We start from the raw sequence: 16356 nt of genomic DNA, 5'->3' as shown, positions 1-16356 counted from the left end.
TTTTTTTTTTAAGAAACTTTCTCTTCCTAGCTGAGCTGCTGCGTCAGTAGAGGGATGGATGTGGCGGGGGCTGGGCTGGGCATGCTGGAGGGGGAGAGCTCCTCGCAGGCAAAGTAGTCCTTGAGTGGGGCAAAGAGGTGCCGGATGACGGGAACACTCCAAGCCTTGCCCAGCACCTTCTGCCTCTGCTGCCGGTTCATGTTCCTCACGTCGGTGTAATGTTTGGGAAAGCCAAAGATCCTGACAATGGGTCACAGGTGAAAACTTTAGTCAGAATGTTGCCCGCATACATTTATTCACCCAATTTTTATAAGCACGCGCGCGCGCACACACACACACACGCGCACACACACACACACGCGCACACACACACAGAGTTTGTACTTTTCAAGTTCGGTAATCCAAAGGTTGTCTTCTTTGCTTTGGTAGAGTACTGGAAGTAGCGAGACATTTTTGCCCTGCTTCAGTGAGTTTGGATTGGTGGTGATGGTTCTCACTTTGGTGACCTGCATGGGGACCCAAAAAACAACAGCTCCGTTAACTTGGCGCTCTAGCTAACCCATAGTTGGTCAAGCATGAACTACACTTCATGTTCGTTATGCGTTTCATTGCGAAAACAAAGTCACAGACAATACAAGACCGGTGTGGGACCGTGATCAAATGTGAATTGTTATAATGTTAGTACAGCTAACTCATGCAAGTACCGACATTGAGTGCTAAGAGGCTGTTGTGCAAAGAGGAATTTGTCACTGTGCTAGGTTGTATGAGTTGACATAGGTGGCTTACTCGCAACTCTGACATGTGTCAGTCATCTACAACATTTTCAACAAACGTTTGAGTCACTGTGACTGATGAGACAACGTAGCAGTAAAGCCGTCCAATAAAGCATGATGTGTGTGGAGTCACTGACCCTGGCTTCCCTGCCAATCTCCAAACAGTCTTGCAGGCTCAACTTGTCACTCTGAGATGCTGCAATGGGCCTGGGAGAAAAAACACCACTCAAATGCAATGACAAAAGATGAAATGATACGTATAAATATTATGATGCTCTTCCAGTGGTCATGGATTGCACACATCCTCAATCCAACTATTCTTTACAAAAATGCCATATGAGAGTAATGTTTTCTTATAATAAGTAAAATATTTTATCAAACAAAAATCTGAATATTCTGATTTTTAAATTATTTTTTCAGAGCAGACAAATTGGGTTCTATAAAGATTATTGTAAAGTCCTATTTTTCCTAGATGAGTGTCATCATATTATGAGAATAAAGTTGTATTTTTTAAATAAAATCCATTGTAATACTACACGGGCAGAGTCATATTTTTCCAGAAGGAAATTCATAATATTACAGGGGAAAAAATGAGATTCTCCTCAAAAGAAATCAAATTGCAGTATTTGTATTTTTCGAGGAAAAAATTGCATTATTACATTATGTTGGATCTATTTTTTGTCAAAAATCATGGCAAAGTTGTAATATAAGATTTACGTTGAATTGTTTCAAAACATAATATAAGAATAGAATGGAGTTTCCTCAAAAAATGAACTCATATACTTTTCTCAAAAATTTGGAAAGTGGTAAAAATGCAAAAGCTTAAATTTTCTGCAAAAAAACAAACAAACCCAAAACTAAACAAAAAACAAACGTTGCAATATTATGAGATGATCAAAATGTTGTTTGAATCTATCTGTACAACTATCCTTTTTTAGAGCATTGTCTGAATAAAGCCAGTAAAGTTTTGAGAATAAAGCGTCAAGAGACTCCATCCATCCATCCATCCATCCATCTTCTACCGCTTATCCGGAGCCGGGTCGCGGGGGCAACAGCTTTAGCAGGGAAGCCCAGACTTCCCTCTCCCTAGCTACTTCTTCCAGCTCTCCCCGGGGATCCCGAGGCGTTCCCAGGCCAGCTGGGTGACATAGTCTCTCCAGCGTGTCCTGGGTCTTCCTCGGGGTCTCCTCCCGGTGGGACATGCCCGGAACACCTCACCAGGGAGGTGTTCAGGAGACATCCGAATCAGATGCCCAAGCCACCTCATCTGGCTCCTCTCGATGTGGAGGAGAAGCGGCTCGACTCTGAGCCCCTCCCGGATGACGAAGCTTCTCACCTTATCTCTAAGGGAGAGCCCGGACACCCTGCGGAGAAAACTCATTTCGGCCGCTTGTATCCGGGATCTCGTTCTTTCGCTCACGACCCATAGCTCGTGACCATAGATGAGGGTTGGAACGTAGATCGACCGGTAAATTGAGAGCTTCGCCCTTTGGCTCAGCTCCTTCTTCACCACGACAGACCGATACAACGTCCGCATCACAGCGCTGCACCAATCCGCCTGTCAATCTCTCGTTCCCTCCTGCCCTCACTCGTGAACAAGACCCCAAGATACTTAAACTCCTCCACTTGGGGCAAGATCTCACCCCCGACCCGGAGGGGGCACTCCACCCTTTTCCGACTGAGGACCATGGTTTCAGATTTGGAGGTGCTGATTTTCATCCCAACCGCTTCTCACTCGGCTGCAAAACGCTCCAGTGAGAGTTGGAGAGCCCTGTTTGAAGGAGCAAACAGCACCACATCATCTGCAAAAAGCAGGGATGCAATACTGAGGCCACCAAAACGGACCCCCTCAACGCTTCGGCTGCGCCTAGAAATTCTGTCCATAAAGGTTATGAACAGAATCGGCGACAAAGGGCAGCCTTGGCGGAGTCCTACCCTCACTGGAAACGATTCGGACTTACTGCCGGCAATGCGAACCAAACTCTGACATCGGTGGTATAGTGACCGAACAGCCCGTATCAGGGGGTTCGGTACCCCATACCCACGAAGCACCCCCCACAGAACTCCCCGAGGGACACGGTCAAATGCCTTCTCCAAGTCCACAAAACACATGTAGACTGGTTGGGCGAATTCCCACATACCCTCGAGGACCCTGCTAAGGGTGTAGAGCTGTTCCACTGTTCCACAGCCAGGACGAAAACCACACTGCTCCTCCTCAATCTGAGGCTCGACTTCCTGACGGACCCTCCTCTCCAGCACCCCTGAATAGACCTTACCAGGGAGGCTGAGGTGTGTGATCCCTCTGTAGTTGGAACACACCCTCCGGTCCCCCTTTTTAAAAAGAGGGACTACCACCCCGGTCTGGCAATCCAGAGGCACTCTCCCCGTTGACCACGCGATGTTGCAGAGGCGTGTCAACCAGGACAGCCGCACAACATCCAGAGCCTTGAGGAACTCCGGGCGGATCTCATCCACCCCTGGGGCCTTGCCACCGAGGAGCTTTTTAACCACATCGGTGACTTCAACCACAGAGATAGGAGAGCCCACCTATGGGTCCTCAGACTCTGCCTCCGCCAAGGAAGACGTGTTGGTGGAGTTGAGGAGGTCTTTGAAGTACTCAGCCCACCGGTTCACAACGTCCCGAGTCGAAGTCAGCAGCTCCCCATCCCCACTGTACACAGTGTTAGTGGTGCACTGCTTCCCCCTCCTGAGACGTCGGATGGTGGACCAGAATTTCCTCGAAGCCGTCCGGAAGTCGGCTTCCATGGCCTCACCGAACTCTTCCCACGCTCTGGTTTTTGCCTCGGCAACCACCGAAGCTGCGTTCCGCTTGGCCAGTCGATACCCGTCAGCTGCCTCTGGGGTCCCACAGGCCATAAAGGCTCGATAGGACTCCTTCTTCAGCTTGACGGCATCCCTTACTGCTGGTGTCGTCAAGAGACTCAAAAGTATGTTTTCAAGAAAAAAGTTGTAATACTACAAAATTAAAGTTGTATTTTTTTCAACAAGCTGTATTATTACTATCATTATTATTATTAAGATTATGCAGCACAGCGGACAACCGGTTAGCACGTCCGCCTCAGTACAGAGGTCCGAGGTTCGATTATGGGCTCCGGCCTTCCTGTGTGGGGTTTGCATGTTCTCTCCAAGCCTGTGTGGGTTTTCTCCAAGTACTCTGGTTTCCTCCCACATTCCAAAAACATGCCCGCAAATTGATTGATCACTTTACATTGTTCTTCGGTGTAATTGTGAGTGTGAATGGACGTTTTATTTATATGTGACCTGCGATTGGCTGGCTACCAGTTCAGGGTATACTCCGCCTCTGCCCAAAGACAGCTGGGATAGGCTCCAGCACGCCCACTATCCTTGTGAGGATCAGCAGACTAGAAAATGGATGGATGGATATTTTTGAAAAGAAATAAGACTAAAGTTGTCTTTTTTTCCCCCAATAATAAAATTTGAGGTGGAGGGTGATTGGTTGCAAAGAAGGTTGTCATATTACAAGCATACTACAAGATTAAAAACAAACTCTTTAGGATAATGAGATTATCAATATGTTTCCTCAGCGCGAGTATGTGAGTCATGTTAGTGACCTGCTCATCCCCGGAATGTTCCCCCAGAAGTAACGCGCTCTGTGGGCTGGGCTCACTTTAACAGCATCCACCAGAACCGGGTTGCACTGTCAATCAAGAGAGTGTCAGTGAGCCATTATGAAGGAAGGGAGAACGGATGACGGGGTGGGAAGAGGAACCTCGAGGAAACGGCAGATGTTGACTTTGTCATGTATGTTCATGAAGACGACATTCTCAAAGAGCCAGAAGAACGGCCTGTGGTCTTCTTCTTTGGGCTTAAGCAGCTGCAGGATGCGGTAGAAGTCGAAGAAGAGCCTGCCTGAACCCTCTGAGGAAGGAAATGCATGCAGTTCAGATGCCAGTGATCTTATTCATCTCCGAAAGAAATCATCGTTAACTCTGGCCTCTTAATTAACAGACCGTAGAGTCCTTTTCTGATGGGGTTCACGATGGAAAGGTCGTTACAGGGGCTTCCACCAATCAGCAAGTCAAAAGGACCCAATTTCTCCACCTAGAAGGGGAAAAAAGTGGATTTGGATGTAACTGAATCCAATTTTTTTTCATTCATTCATTTTCCAATCCGCTTATCCTCACTAGGGTCGTGGGGGGGTGCTGGAGCCTATCCCAGCTGTCTTCGGGCAGTAGGCGGGGGGACACCCTGAACCGGTTGCTAGCCAATCGCAGTGAATCCAATTTGATGCTTTTATTTTTTATAGCATTGTTTGTGTATATGTAGTTGCTGTGGACTGTTATTCACATTCACCTCTGTTGCCAGTATGTACTGTCGTACACATTATGCATATAACGTGGTGTACCAGTAGTATTCTGTTCATACATCATTATGATGGGTGTTCATTTCACTTTCATCTGTATTTACTTTCATGGTAAATACAATGCTGCTGACTATTTTCGCTCCTGTTCACATTTCCTGATCAATTTTAGAGTGTTTCAAAAAATCAAAGTCATGTGATTTCCAAGCGGTCCTTGGATCCTTTAATTTTTCTGCAGCCTCTGTCACCCCTGATCTGCTAATGACATGGGTGGGATACTTCCAAGTTAAGTGGAAGCATTGACACTTCAACCAAAGTGGGCTGAGTGTATGTGTGTGTGTGTGTGTGCGCGCGTGTGTGTGCGAGTGCTCGTACAAGTTTCTTGTCGATGCAACGGGTGTCACCAACGTGGACGATCTTCCCGTCGTGGTTGACGAGCCCAACTGCGATGGAATCCTCACAAATCTCTGAGGCGACATACGTGCGGATCTTAAAGCCGAGGTCCTTCAACACCTGGTATCCTGCGACAGGACGAGCCCATGTTAAGATACTGGGCAACTCGCAATTCAGCGGTTGTTAATATATTCCCACTTGGTCTGAAAACTCCACACTGAGCACGTAAACAGGCGTAAACAGCAAAGGTGAAAGTGCTAATACGGTGTGAATGTGTCAAGATCAGGTGTGAACCAGTTAACATGTTCAAACCAACACTACAAAATGTGAGCTTGTTGACAAGCTATTTACTGTATTATTTAGAATTGTTGTTGCATTGTCATGTTTGCACCCATTACTATTACCAATTATCACTTGTCATTCACACCTGAAACATATTCACACACTATACTGAAACATGTTCAGGTCCGATAATGAAACATGCTTACACCTGATAATGAAGCATATTTATATAATAATAATAATACATTTTATTTATAAGCGCCTTTCAAGACACCCAAGGACACTTTACAATAACAAAAAACACAAAACAATACGGGTTGAGCAGCGGCAGCCAAAACGCGCCAGCGTTCACTCAACCCGGAAGTCAGAAACAACTGATGTTGAAAAATAATAAACTCTGATCCCGAAAGATGCTCACAACTGATGATGAAACATGGTCATACCTGATACTTGTCACACTCAAGACCCAGTTCTGAAACATACTCACATTTGAGACTGAAACGCAATCACCTCAGATAGTGACATATGTTCAAAAGATAGACTAAAACATATCTGATACTGAATAAAATTGACATGGTTTTAGAACATGTGTGGATGTGCTGACCTGTTGCAATGCCGTCGAAAAGTGAGAGAACTCGGATGGGTCTTCGTAGGTTAGTGGGGATAGACGGGTAAACGCGGTGGGGCTCCTATAGTGAGAGATGACAGATGACAAAATGGAAAAATGTTTTGAATACTGCAATTTATCATTCCTTAATTCCCAAGCATATTTAATTGTATCGTATCATAATTAATGTATCTGAAATCGTGAATATTTGCATCATAATTAATTCTCTGGACACCTCAAGTGCAGCATATTTACATCAAATTATATGGTCTGTACACTTCGATTGGAGCATAATTACGTCATATCTATCATATATATCACCTCGCAGCATTAGTTTAGTAAAAAGAAAAAAAAATATTGTAAAATCTATATAAAAGTGTGTGCACAGGGAGCCAGTGGAGGGATCGGAGGATGGTCAGGTTTCTGGGAGCCATTTAGCGCGCGTGGCATCATCCAATCAAGGCTCAGATTCAGGTTTGTACAGTCTGGTTTTTATGGGAGCTTCACAGTCCAGTAAATTTTTGCAGACAGAATTAAAGCCATTGCAAAGTTCTTCAACTGATGCAGTAGAGCACTCATTATCTGGATTAAAAAAATTCAAAAAAATGTGCAGCTGTGGAAGGGTTAATTATGCAACTACTACCACAGGAGCGCACGGATTTGGTACAGTGCAATAGAGGGCAATTTAAAACTAGACAGGCAAATGCTGATACTTTGAAACGCAGAGGTACATCATCACCAGCCTGACATACACATTCCAAGTAGGAGCCATGTCAATGTGCATGTGGACTGCAAATTATGCTCTGGAAACCTCCGGATGCAATAATTAGTGACGAAAAATGGGACAAAGGATGTCAAGCCAAAACTCACAAACTCCATGGCGCTGTTGTTGGCAAAGAACTGCTGGACGCGAATGCTCCAGTCCTCTCTGGGAAGGAGGGCGCGGTGAGTTCGGTGGTCCTGACACATATAGCAGATCCACGGGTCCACATGCTTGAGCGAGTCAAAGGTCCCGCGGCCCACCAGGATGTTGAGGCAGTCATTGCAGTAAGATCTTGGACAAGAGGCAAAATAGTTGTTGGTGAGTGGTCTTGAAGGGCGGCAAAAGAAAACGCGCAAACGGACCTGCAGCAGCCGCTATTCCCGCACAGAATGACCTCCAGGCCATAGCAGCAGATGGTGCAGTAGGACTGATAGCCGTCTTCGTCGTAGCGATACAAGGTCTCTGTGAAGTTGTCCTGCAGCAAAACATTGTGAGATTGTGAAGGAGAAAGAGTGCAGATTCTTCTGAGTTTAGGAATCAAATCTCACTTAAAGCTTTCTGTTGTTATATTCGTACCGTGCTTTTGTTTGTTTTTCATCCCACATTAACTTAATTGAAGACGAAATTGTATGTGTGTGTCAATGTGAACGGTAATGCTTGGTCGCAGATACCTTATTTATCGAACTATTAGACGCTCTGGAGTAGTTGCACTATCCATCCATCTATTTTCTAATTCACTTATCCTCACAAGGGTCAGGGTGCACTGGAGCCTACTGTCATTGGGCAGTAGGCGGTGTTTATCCTGAACTGGTTGCCAGCCAATCGCAGGGCACACAGAGATGAAAAACCATCCATGCTCACACTCACACCAAGGGACAATTTAGAGTGTTCCATTAACCTGCCATGCATGTTTTGGAATGTGGGAGGAAACTGGAGTACCCGGAGAAAACCCACACAGGCACGGGGAGAACATGCAAACTCCACGCAGGAAAGCCAGAGCCGGAATCGAACCCTGCACCTTTGCCCTGTAAGGCGGACGTGTTAACCAGTTGTCCACCGTACCGCGAAAAAAATGCATGAAGAAGAAAAAATCTCACACTGGGCTGTAAGTCACATTCTTGGGGCAAAATTTATTTGACAAAAACCGAGACCAGAAAGAGTATAGGTTGGACTGGCACCCAAAATCCCTGTTACCTAATCGTAATGATGGCAGCAAAGGAGTTCGAGTTGGATTTGAAACTTTTGTTTTCAACAATGGAAATGTTTTTCATTTTAGTTTAAAATGGCTTACCTAACCTGAAGGAAGTGGCACTGCACAAAAGGTATTTGCCAACTGCTTACTACATTTCATCCCCTACTTTCTTTTGATGGTTGGCAAATACATTTGGTGCATTACTACCACCTTTACGTTAAGGTAAGCCACTTTAAGCAACATTTTTCCGTCATTCGAAATGGAAGTTTCAAAACCAATTGGAATTCGATCACTGTCATCAACACAATTGGGGAACCGGGTTTTTGGGTGCCAGTCCAAGCTCTGATTTTAACTCTTTTATTCCCCGTGATAATAATAATAATAATAATACATTTTATTTATAAGCGCCTTTCAAGACACCCAAGGACACTTTACAATAACAAAAAACACAAAACAATACGGGTTGAGCAGCGGCAGCCAAAACGCGCCAGCGTTCACTCAACCCGAAGGTCAGAAAGAAACCACAGGGGAGGGAGAGAGGGAGAAAAAAAACCCACGCTCGATGTTGATATTGATATGTCAATAGTAAAACAGATCATAGAATTTGTAGTGCGACCCTTTACATACATATGCAACCTGTCATTTAAAGACGGTATTTTTCCATCAAAAATGAAAACAGCCAAAGTCATTCCAATTTTTAAAAGTGGGGAAAGACAATTCTTTACAAAATATAGACCAATATCACTGTTACCACAATTTTCAAAAATATTAGAAAAATTATTTTCTCGCAGACTTGACAACTTCATATGTAAATACATGCTACTAAATGAAAATCAATATGGCTTCAGAGAAAAACGGACCACCTTAATGGCAGCAATGGAGCTTGTGGAAGCAATAGCTACTAATATAGATAATAAAGAATATACAGTCGGGATTTTTCTTGATCTAAAAAAAGCTTTTGATACTATAGACCATACTATATTATTGAATAAATTAGAGAGATATGGCATCAGAGGCACAGCATATAAATGGATTGAAAGTTATTTAGAAAACAGATATCAGTATGTGCAGTTCAAAAACAAAAAATCCAATCTACTGAAGATTAGCCATGGAGTGCCTCAGGGGTCAGTGATTGGACCAAAACTATTCATTTTATATATAAACGATATTTGTAGGGTATCAAATCATGTGATGTATAAATATGGCTTGAAAAACCACTCTGGCCACCTACCCATGACATATTTTTATGTCTTTTGTGTTTTTTGAGTCATGGTGTCCAAAGGGTATGACGCAGCCTTTGACTAAGGATCAGGATTGTCTTCATGGTAAATCATTTAAAGATCTGGCCAATATGGTAAGTTCCTTGACAGTGGCTGGTGACCAGTACAGAGTCTACCCCGCCCCTCGCCCTGAGTCAGCTGGCTCACCCAAGTGTTGCTATCTGACTCGGTCTATGATGGACGAAAATACTGTACATAACAACTGCCCCCACATAGAGTTTCTTGTCCAATTATTTGGCAACTAGGCTGGGTGAGCCTTCTTACTTTGCACCTCAAGCAGAGACCTCCTTTGAAGAGCGGGTGGAAGATCTCCACGTTGTCACTCCCGCAACACAGACAGAAGCCTGCGGATGCAATGACAAACTTCATTTCAATGCATGGCGCTGAAAATGATACCAGATTGCTGATGGGATTTTGGGACGCTTTTCTTGATCGAACACACAAACCTTCAATGTCTAGTTTCATGTCCACAATCTTCATAATCATCTCCTCTGCACACACAAAGATTTTTTTTTTTTAGCAACGTGTAAATGAGACGGCAAGAAACACTAAATCACTAAACTTAAAGTGCATCAAAAGTGGGGCACCCCTTAATTGTATAGTGTTATTAGAGCTATTTTACTTGATAATCCAGTAAATATACAATTAAATGTATAATGAAATAATCAAATTTAAAAACCCTTTTCTAGCTAATGAAATGAAATTAAAAACCAATTTCTAATATCATATGAAAAAGAGTCAAACAGTTTTTTAAATTAAAATATTGTTTAAAAAAGTATAGGTTCACATTGAACGAGTAACTTGTAATTTGTACTGTGAATGAAGCCAATCTCACCTCGGCGTGTCTGGTTGGGCTGAGTGTAGGTAACGCTGTTGGATGGGATGATCTTATTGTACACTCTAGTTAATGACTTCCTCTTGTGCGTATGGTCAGGCGAGTTGTTGACGTCCAATGCCATGCCCAGCGGAATGTTAACATCCTTTGACCGCCTGCGCCCACCTTTGCCTTTCTCACACTCGTCTTTGTCCTCCTTCCCCCAGTCTCCTGAATCGGCTGTGGATCTTTTCCTGGAGCTGTGTTTCTTGCGTTTCCGCTTGGCGATGCTCCGCGGGGTCTGTGACGGTGTACTGGTGGAGATGCTGGTCTCTCTCTTCATAAGTTTCTTATTTATTACTTTTTCGATGACTTCTGATTTGATCACACCTTCATGAGAAGCAACATGACAGCACTTAGTAAAAATAACTTGCCCATTGATTGTTTCAGTCCAAGCGACATTTCAATTGCGGATCACACATTGGATGAGAGGTGAGCGCATCTATCTGCCTTACAGTTCTGAAGTTCCGGCTTTGAATCTTGGCTCCCGCCCTCTTGTGTGGAGTTTGTATCTTGCAAGGTAGTCCAGGTTCCTGCCACATTCCCAAAATATGTGTCAGGTTCACTAAAGATTGAAAATTGTAGATTTGTAGGTGTGAATTTGTATGGACACTTTTTTGTCTGTATGGGCCTGGTGATTGACCAAGAGTTGAATTGGATCCAGCCCAGCACAGCCGTGACCCCAATAAGGAAAAGTGTGAGAGAAAATCAACGAATGGACATTTTATGGAAACTCACATTTCACTTGAGCATTATGTAACAAACAACATCCAAAAGTTAGGATCAAAATAAGTGTTCCCATCTTCATTTCTCGCATAGTCTGTTTTAGTCAAAATATTAGGAAAACATAATGCCTGCTTGTACCATTCTCACAGGCCGCAGCGTCGGACATGTTGATATCATCAAAATCATCTTTCTCATCGTCACTGCTCAGCACGTAGATTAACTCTGCCGGAGATCCATTTGAAGCTGGAACAACTGCAAATACACATGAGCTGCAGTACTACTCATGACATTTGATGATGTTTTGCCATTTCTGTTGAAGAGGATGTAAATGTAACATTGTCATTCTTTGTATAGACCTTTTTAAAATATTTGGACTGTTCTGTTCAGCTACTGTATATCCAAAATGGATTAGGGCAGGGGTCCCCAACCTTTTTTGAGTCATGCACCAGTTAAGACAAGTACATGCTGTTCCCATCACTACTTTTTTATCATTACTTTTAAATTGCCAGTCTTAAAGCGCTGGTGATGACAACAAAGAAAATTATAGAGTAATTGAACATTTTATTCAAATTTTTCACATTCCTTTCAAACATTCATTCATTTTCCGTTCCGCTTATCCTCACAGGGATCGCGGGGGGTGCTGGAGCCTATCCTAGCTGACTTCGGGGAGTAGGCGGGGGACACCCTGAACCGGTTGCCAGCCAATCGCAGGGCACACAGAGACGAACAACCTTCCGCGCTCACACTCACACCTCGGGACAATTTAGAGTGTTCAATCAGCCTGCCATGCATGTTTTTTTTTTTTGGAATGTGCGAGGAAACCGGAGTACCCGGAGAAAACACACGCAGACCCGGGGAGAACATGCAAATTCCACACAAGGAGGCCGGAGCTGGAATTGAACCCGGTACCTCTGCACTGTGAGGTTGACGCGCTAACCACTGGACCACCGGGCCACCGCCTTTCAAACAGTTTTATTCAATAGGACAGCAAATGGATAAAATAAACCAGTAAACTAGATGACATGATGGAATGCTACTTTCATCCGGTGGTTGCCGGCTAGTTATTTTGACTAAACTGCTAATGTTTACGTGATCAGGTTGTGCAAACTCTGCTCGCATTTTCATGCTGTCCACTTGGTCACTTGGGTGGTACTTGTTCAAACAACTCAACAGGTTTCTAGTATTGTCTTATTTTTGACGACATGCCATGCACAACAGCTTCCTCCACTCCACGTCGTATTCGAGATACTGCCAGGGGAGGAACTTCTTTTGAGAAAATAGCTTCATCTTTGGAAGTAATGGCCGCACACCACCTGCGCGTTTAGATATACGTTTTGTCAATTTGTTATTCTTACTTGCTGTGTACTGCTTTTCTTCTTTCATGTATTGGCGAATGCTGTTTATTTCAACTTGCAAACCAATGTTAGAATGGAGACTCAGATTAGTCAAACACATTTCTGCAACGTCTGATGGCGTAAATATATTCACAGCTCGCTGCTAGTCATATAATATCATGAATCTCGATCATATAATCTCCAGGCCCTTTTTATATTGCCCTTTGAAGGGTAATTGATGGGTTGGGTGGTGTATTTGACTGATGCTCAGCAAAAACAAAAAAACAAACAAACAAAAAAAGAGATCTTGGTCTTGCCCGGTACCAGTTTGTGGACTGGTGGTTGGGGACCTCTGGTTAAGGGTATTTTGCAATTCCTTAATAAAAAAGAAAAAAAATCTAAATGACTGCAGCGGAAACTGTGATAAATCAACTGAATATCGAAAATACCGGTAGCTAAAGTACATGATAGTGACAGCATCATTTCACCTCGCGAAAACTTGTTTTTTATGATATCTGAATAAAGACATCTAGATACATTTCATTTTGGTGAAATAAAACAATGAAAGGAGCTGCTTTCATCGTTTGTTGGCTGTGACCGCTCCTTTGCCAATGCAGCCCTCCCTTCCGCCGGCCTGTGCTCGTCTATGAAATTAACGACGTAGTAACAAAAGGATTTGTGCAAGTCGCCTGTATGGGCGTGGTGAGCAGGGGCTTATTTGCATGAAAACTCAACTCAACTATGCAAAACAACCATGACGGAATGAATGGATGTGGAAATACTAGGTCTTACTTTTTGACTGGAAACGTTCCCCAATCCGAAATTGTGTGACCATGTCTGTCACGTCAATCACATCTAAAAAAACAAATAAGGCAAAAATGAACATAGGGCCAAGTTAGTTTGATTATTGCCATGGAGTTCTTGTACCACACTGGAAAGAAAAAAAAATACATACTCTGAGAAAAAGACACAATATATTAAGGCAAAAGAAATTCAGAAACTAAATGAATAATGGGATAGTTTTCTACATCTTATCTTAAAAGATTAGTTACTTTTTCGGTAAAAAACATCTTTATTTTATCAGACTAAAGGCATCTCTTATTTTTCTAGAATGTCTTGATATTGCACAATAAAGATGTATTTTTTCGAGAGAAAAAGGTTTACGACTGCAAAATGAGTCACATTTCTCCAGAAAAAGTCTTAATATAACAAGATTTAAGAAGTATTTTTCTCAAGAATTGTCTGAAAATTACAAGATTAAAATCATTTTGTAGAAGAAGAGACAAAAGCCACATGTTAAGCCACCCCCCAAAAAAATCAGTCCCCAAAGACTGAGATTTTATATTTTCTGAAAAAAGTGGCAATTACAGTACAAGATTAAAGCGTGATTTTTTTCTAGAATGTCTCAATTGTTCATGAAGAAAGATTCTAGAAAAAAGTGCTTCCTAATACAAGATCTGTCATATAGAAATTGTCTAGAAAAACATCTTATTTGGCTAAAGCTGTACTTTTCAAGAAAAGTTATAATATACAGGTACTGATTATTTTCCCCCAGAAAGTATCATTATTGAGGGAATAAAGTTATGTTTTATCCGAATAAAGTCCTTTGATTACTACGTTAATCTCATATTAAAAAAAGATTTATATTATACTTTTCAAGAGAGTCGTCATATTACAAAAATATTAATCATACAATATTAAAATGTATAATTATTATTTGGTAAGATTCCAATGCCCCCCCCCCCACAATTTGACTTGATGTCAAAACTATTACTGGTACTTTTTCCAGGTAGCATAATTATTTGTTTGCTTTCCAGTGTGGCCCCAACACCCCTTGAATAGTGTCCCACCAGATGAATGGTCTGTATAGCCTGAGGAATCCGAATCACACAAGTCCCATATAACATCATCCTGTTTTTGTTTGGTCTTGACCAGCAGTTCATGTGCTGGAGGTAACGTTTTGGATGGCTCTTCTCGATTGTCTGACAGAGCCCAGGTACCCGTGAGAACCTTCAAACAGGAAAACATAAAATTAAAAGCAGTGATAAGAAGGGCCCTATCCTTTCTTTAATTTGTCCATCCTCACTAAACTGCATATTTATTGTTTGTTATTATATTGAGTACAGTATATTTCCATAAATATTCTCAAAGCTTTTGGTGTGGGACAAAACGCTGAGGACATAATGTCAAGGTACCGCAGAAAGACAGATAAAGAATTCAATGAAGTTTTTTTTTTCGTGGGGATGTTAACTTGAGCAAGATAACTCACTCGCTAATGTCTAAGGACACGGAAGATTTTTGTATTTGGCACCATTAACCACCAACCGCAATGCATCACGGGATAGTTAGCAGCCAACGCAGGAATATTCTATGCGGGAATTTCAATGTTGGTTCCAAAAACGGACTTCAAAATACGTAATAAATACAATATAGCAAATAAATCAAGAAAATTGCATTATTATCGGATTATTACAATCGTTTAACGCGGGCAGACATAAAATACATTCTTCGGAGTTGACGACCGAAAGTGGTGGTTTCTTGACCAATCACATTGGCGCGGGGAGCAACATAACCAATAGAATCAATGAGATTCGCGCATTTTCTCTAAACTGATTTGGAGTCAGATTAAATTCGCGTTTACGAACAATGTGAAGTACTCAAACCGAACTCAAGTCAGCTGACCGCTGATGTCCACACCAAAAGGCAACATGGCGAAAAGCAATCCAATGAAAGACTATCGATCCAAACAATACCGCAAAACAAGGTGGATAACTAACACACGAGATGCTTCATAACGAAATGTGGCACCGACGTTCGTAATCATCTCGACCATCAATTCTAATTTGTAGTAGATGAAGTAAAATTGTGGACAAGAGTACAAGTCACTCAACGAAATGAAGTTACTCCCATTCACGTGAACGTCTATCTTCGGCAAAAAGTTATTCAGTTACGCAACTCAAAACCAATTGGGAACGTGAGAGTATTAGGTTAATTTACCTAAACTGCTGTTTTGTAGTCCATTGAATAAAATGTGGTAAGTCAAGGTTGAACAAATATTAAGAAAAAGCACGTTGGTGGACTCACCATGGCGACTTCGCTCTGCGTGGACTGGGCATTTAAACCAGCGCAAAACTGAGGGACCTCGGGGCCACTTCCCCTCAAACAACGACCCCCACCCCGGCCCCTACGCCCCCACCCCCTCTCCCCGCCGAGCCTACTACCTGTATTAACCTCTATACCCCCAATTTCATAATTCCCACAAAAAATATATATACAGTATATTTGACTCGTTTAAAATGTAACGAATAAAAACACTATTCAGACTTTAAGGTCGGCGATGTTGTGCAAAAAAAACCAAAACGGTACTACGTCACCAAAAATTTGCGAGAACGCCCACAGCGGCTAGCTATGGAGTAGCTAACCGTATGTTTACATGCTAGTTGTAATAAAAACGTATGAGAACCCTTTGGAACTACTTGTGTCTCTCTGCATAATTTGGGTGCAAAATATGATCTGATCTTTGTCTAAGTCACAAGAATGGACGAACACAGTTTTCTATGTCAAATATCACACATAAAATAATCCATGTTGTGACTGATCATCTCGTAAACATCATGTGCCAGATAAATAAAGTCTGAAATTCTAACATTTAAGTTTCAAACAAGTTTCTGGAGCAAAAATCAAGCAAGTCACGTCCCCACTCAATTCAGGAAAAGTAGGATTTGAAGTAAGGATAAGTGGAAGTCTGGATAAGTTTATACTTTCTCATACCCCCTTTTGAGCATGTGAT

The 16356-nt window shown here is 42.5% G+C and overlaps 1 protein-coding gene across 1 annotated transcript; it reads right to left on the bottom strand.

The window, feature by feature from the left end:
• Positions 1–26: 26 nt before the first annotated feature.
• Positions 27–15390, bottom strand: LOC147210818 (DNA (cytosine-5)-methyltransferase 3B-like). The gene is made up of 18 exons (XM_086129436.1): positions 15379–15390; positions 14417–14576; positions 13359–13421; positions 11371–11484; positions 10962–11039; positions 10468–10836; positions 10079–10123; positions 9897–9976; positions 7523–7635; positions 7268–7451; positions 6395–6479; positions 5491–5636; positions 4766–4856; positions 4525–4673; positions 4367–4452; positions 911–980; positions 385–506; positions 27–240 (listed from the first exon to the last, which is right to left on the bottom strand). The coding sequence occupies exons 1-18, from the start codon at positions 15388–15390 to the stop codon at positions 27–29; spliced, it is 2181 nt and encodes a 726-aa protein (XP_085985562.1).
• Positions 15391–16356: the final 966 nt, after the last annotated feature.

The sequence above is a fragment of the Hippocampus guttulatus genome, chromosome 1, assembly GCF_054856545.1.
Source record: "Hippocampus guttulatus isolate MCC_2025c chromosome 1, RoL_Hgut_1.0, whole genome shotgun sequence".
Lineage (NCBI taxonomy): Eukaryota > Metazoa > Chordata > Actinopteri > Syngnathiformes > Syngnathidae > Hippocampus > Hippocampus guttulatus.
Note: the sequence above shows the minus strand (reverse complement) of the source record. Positions and strands in the feature narration are given on the sequence as shown.

Coding starts and splice junctions, on each gene's coding strand:
- LOC147210818 (XM_086129436.1), bottom strand. Junction 4,674..4,765: donor CATCAGAAAAGGACTCTACG/GTCTGTTAATTA, acceptor TTCCTTCCTCAG/AGGGTTCAGGCAGGCTCTTC. Junction 241..384: donor TGGATTACCGAACTTGAAAA/GTACAAACTCTG, acceptor ACCCATTGTCAG/GATCTTTGGCTTTCCCAAAC.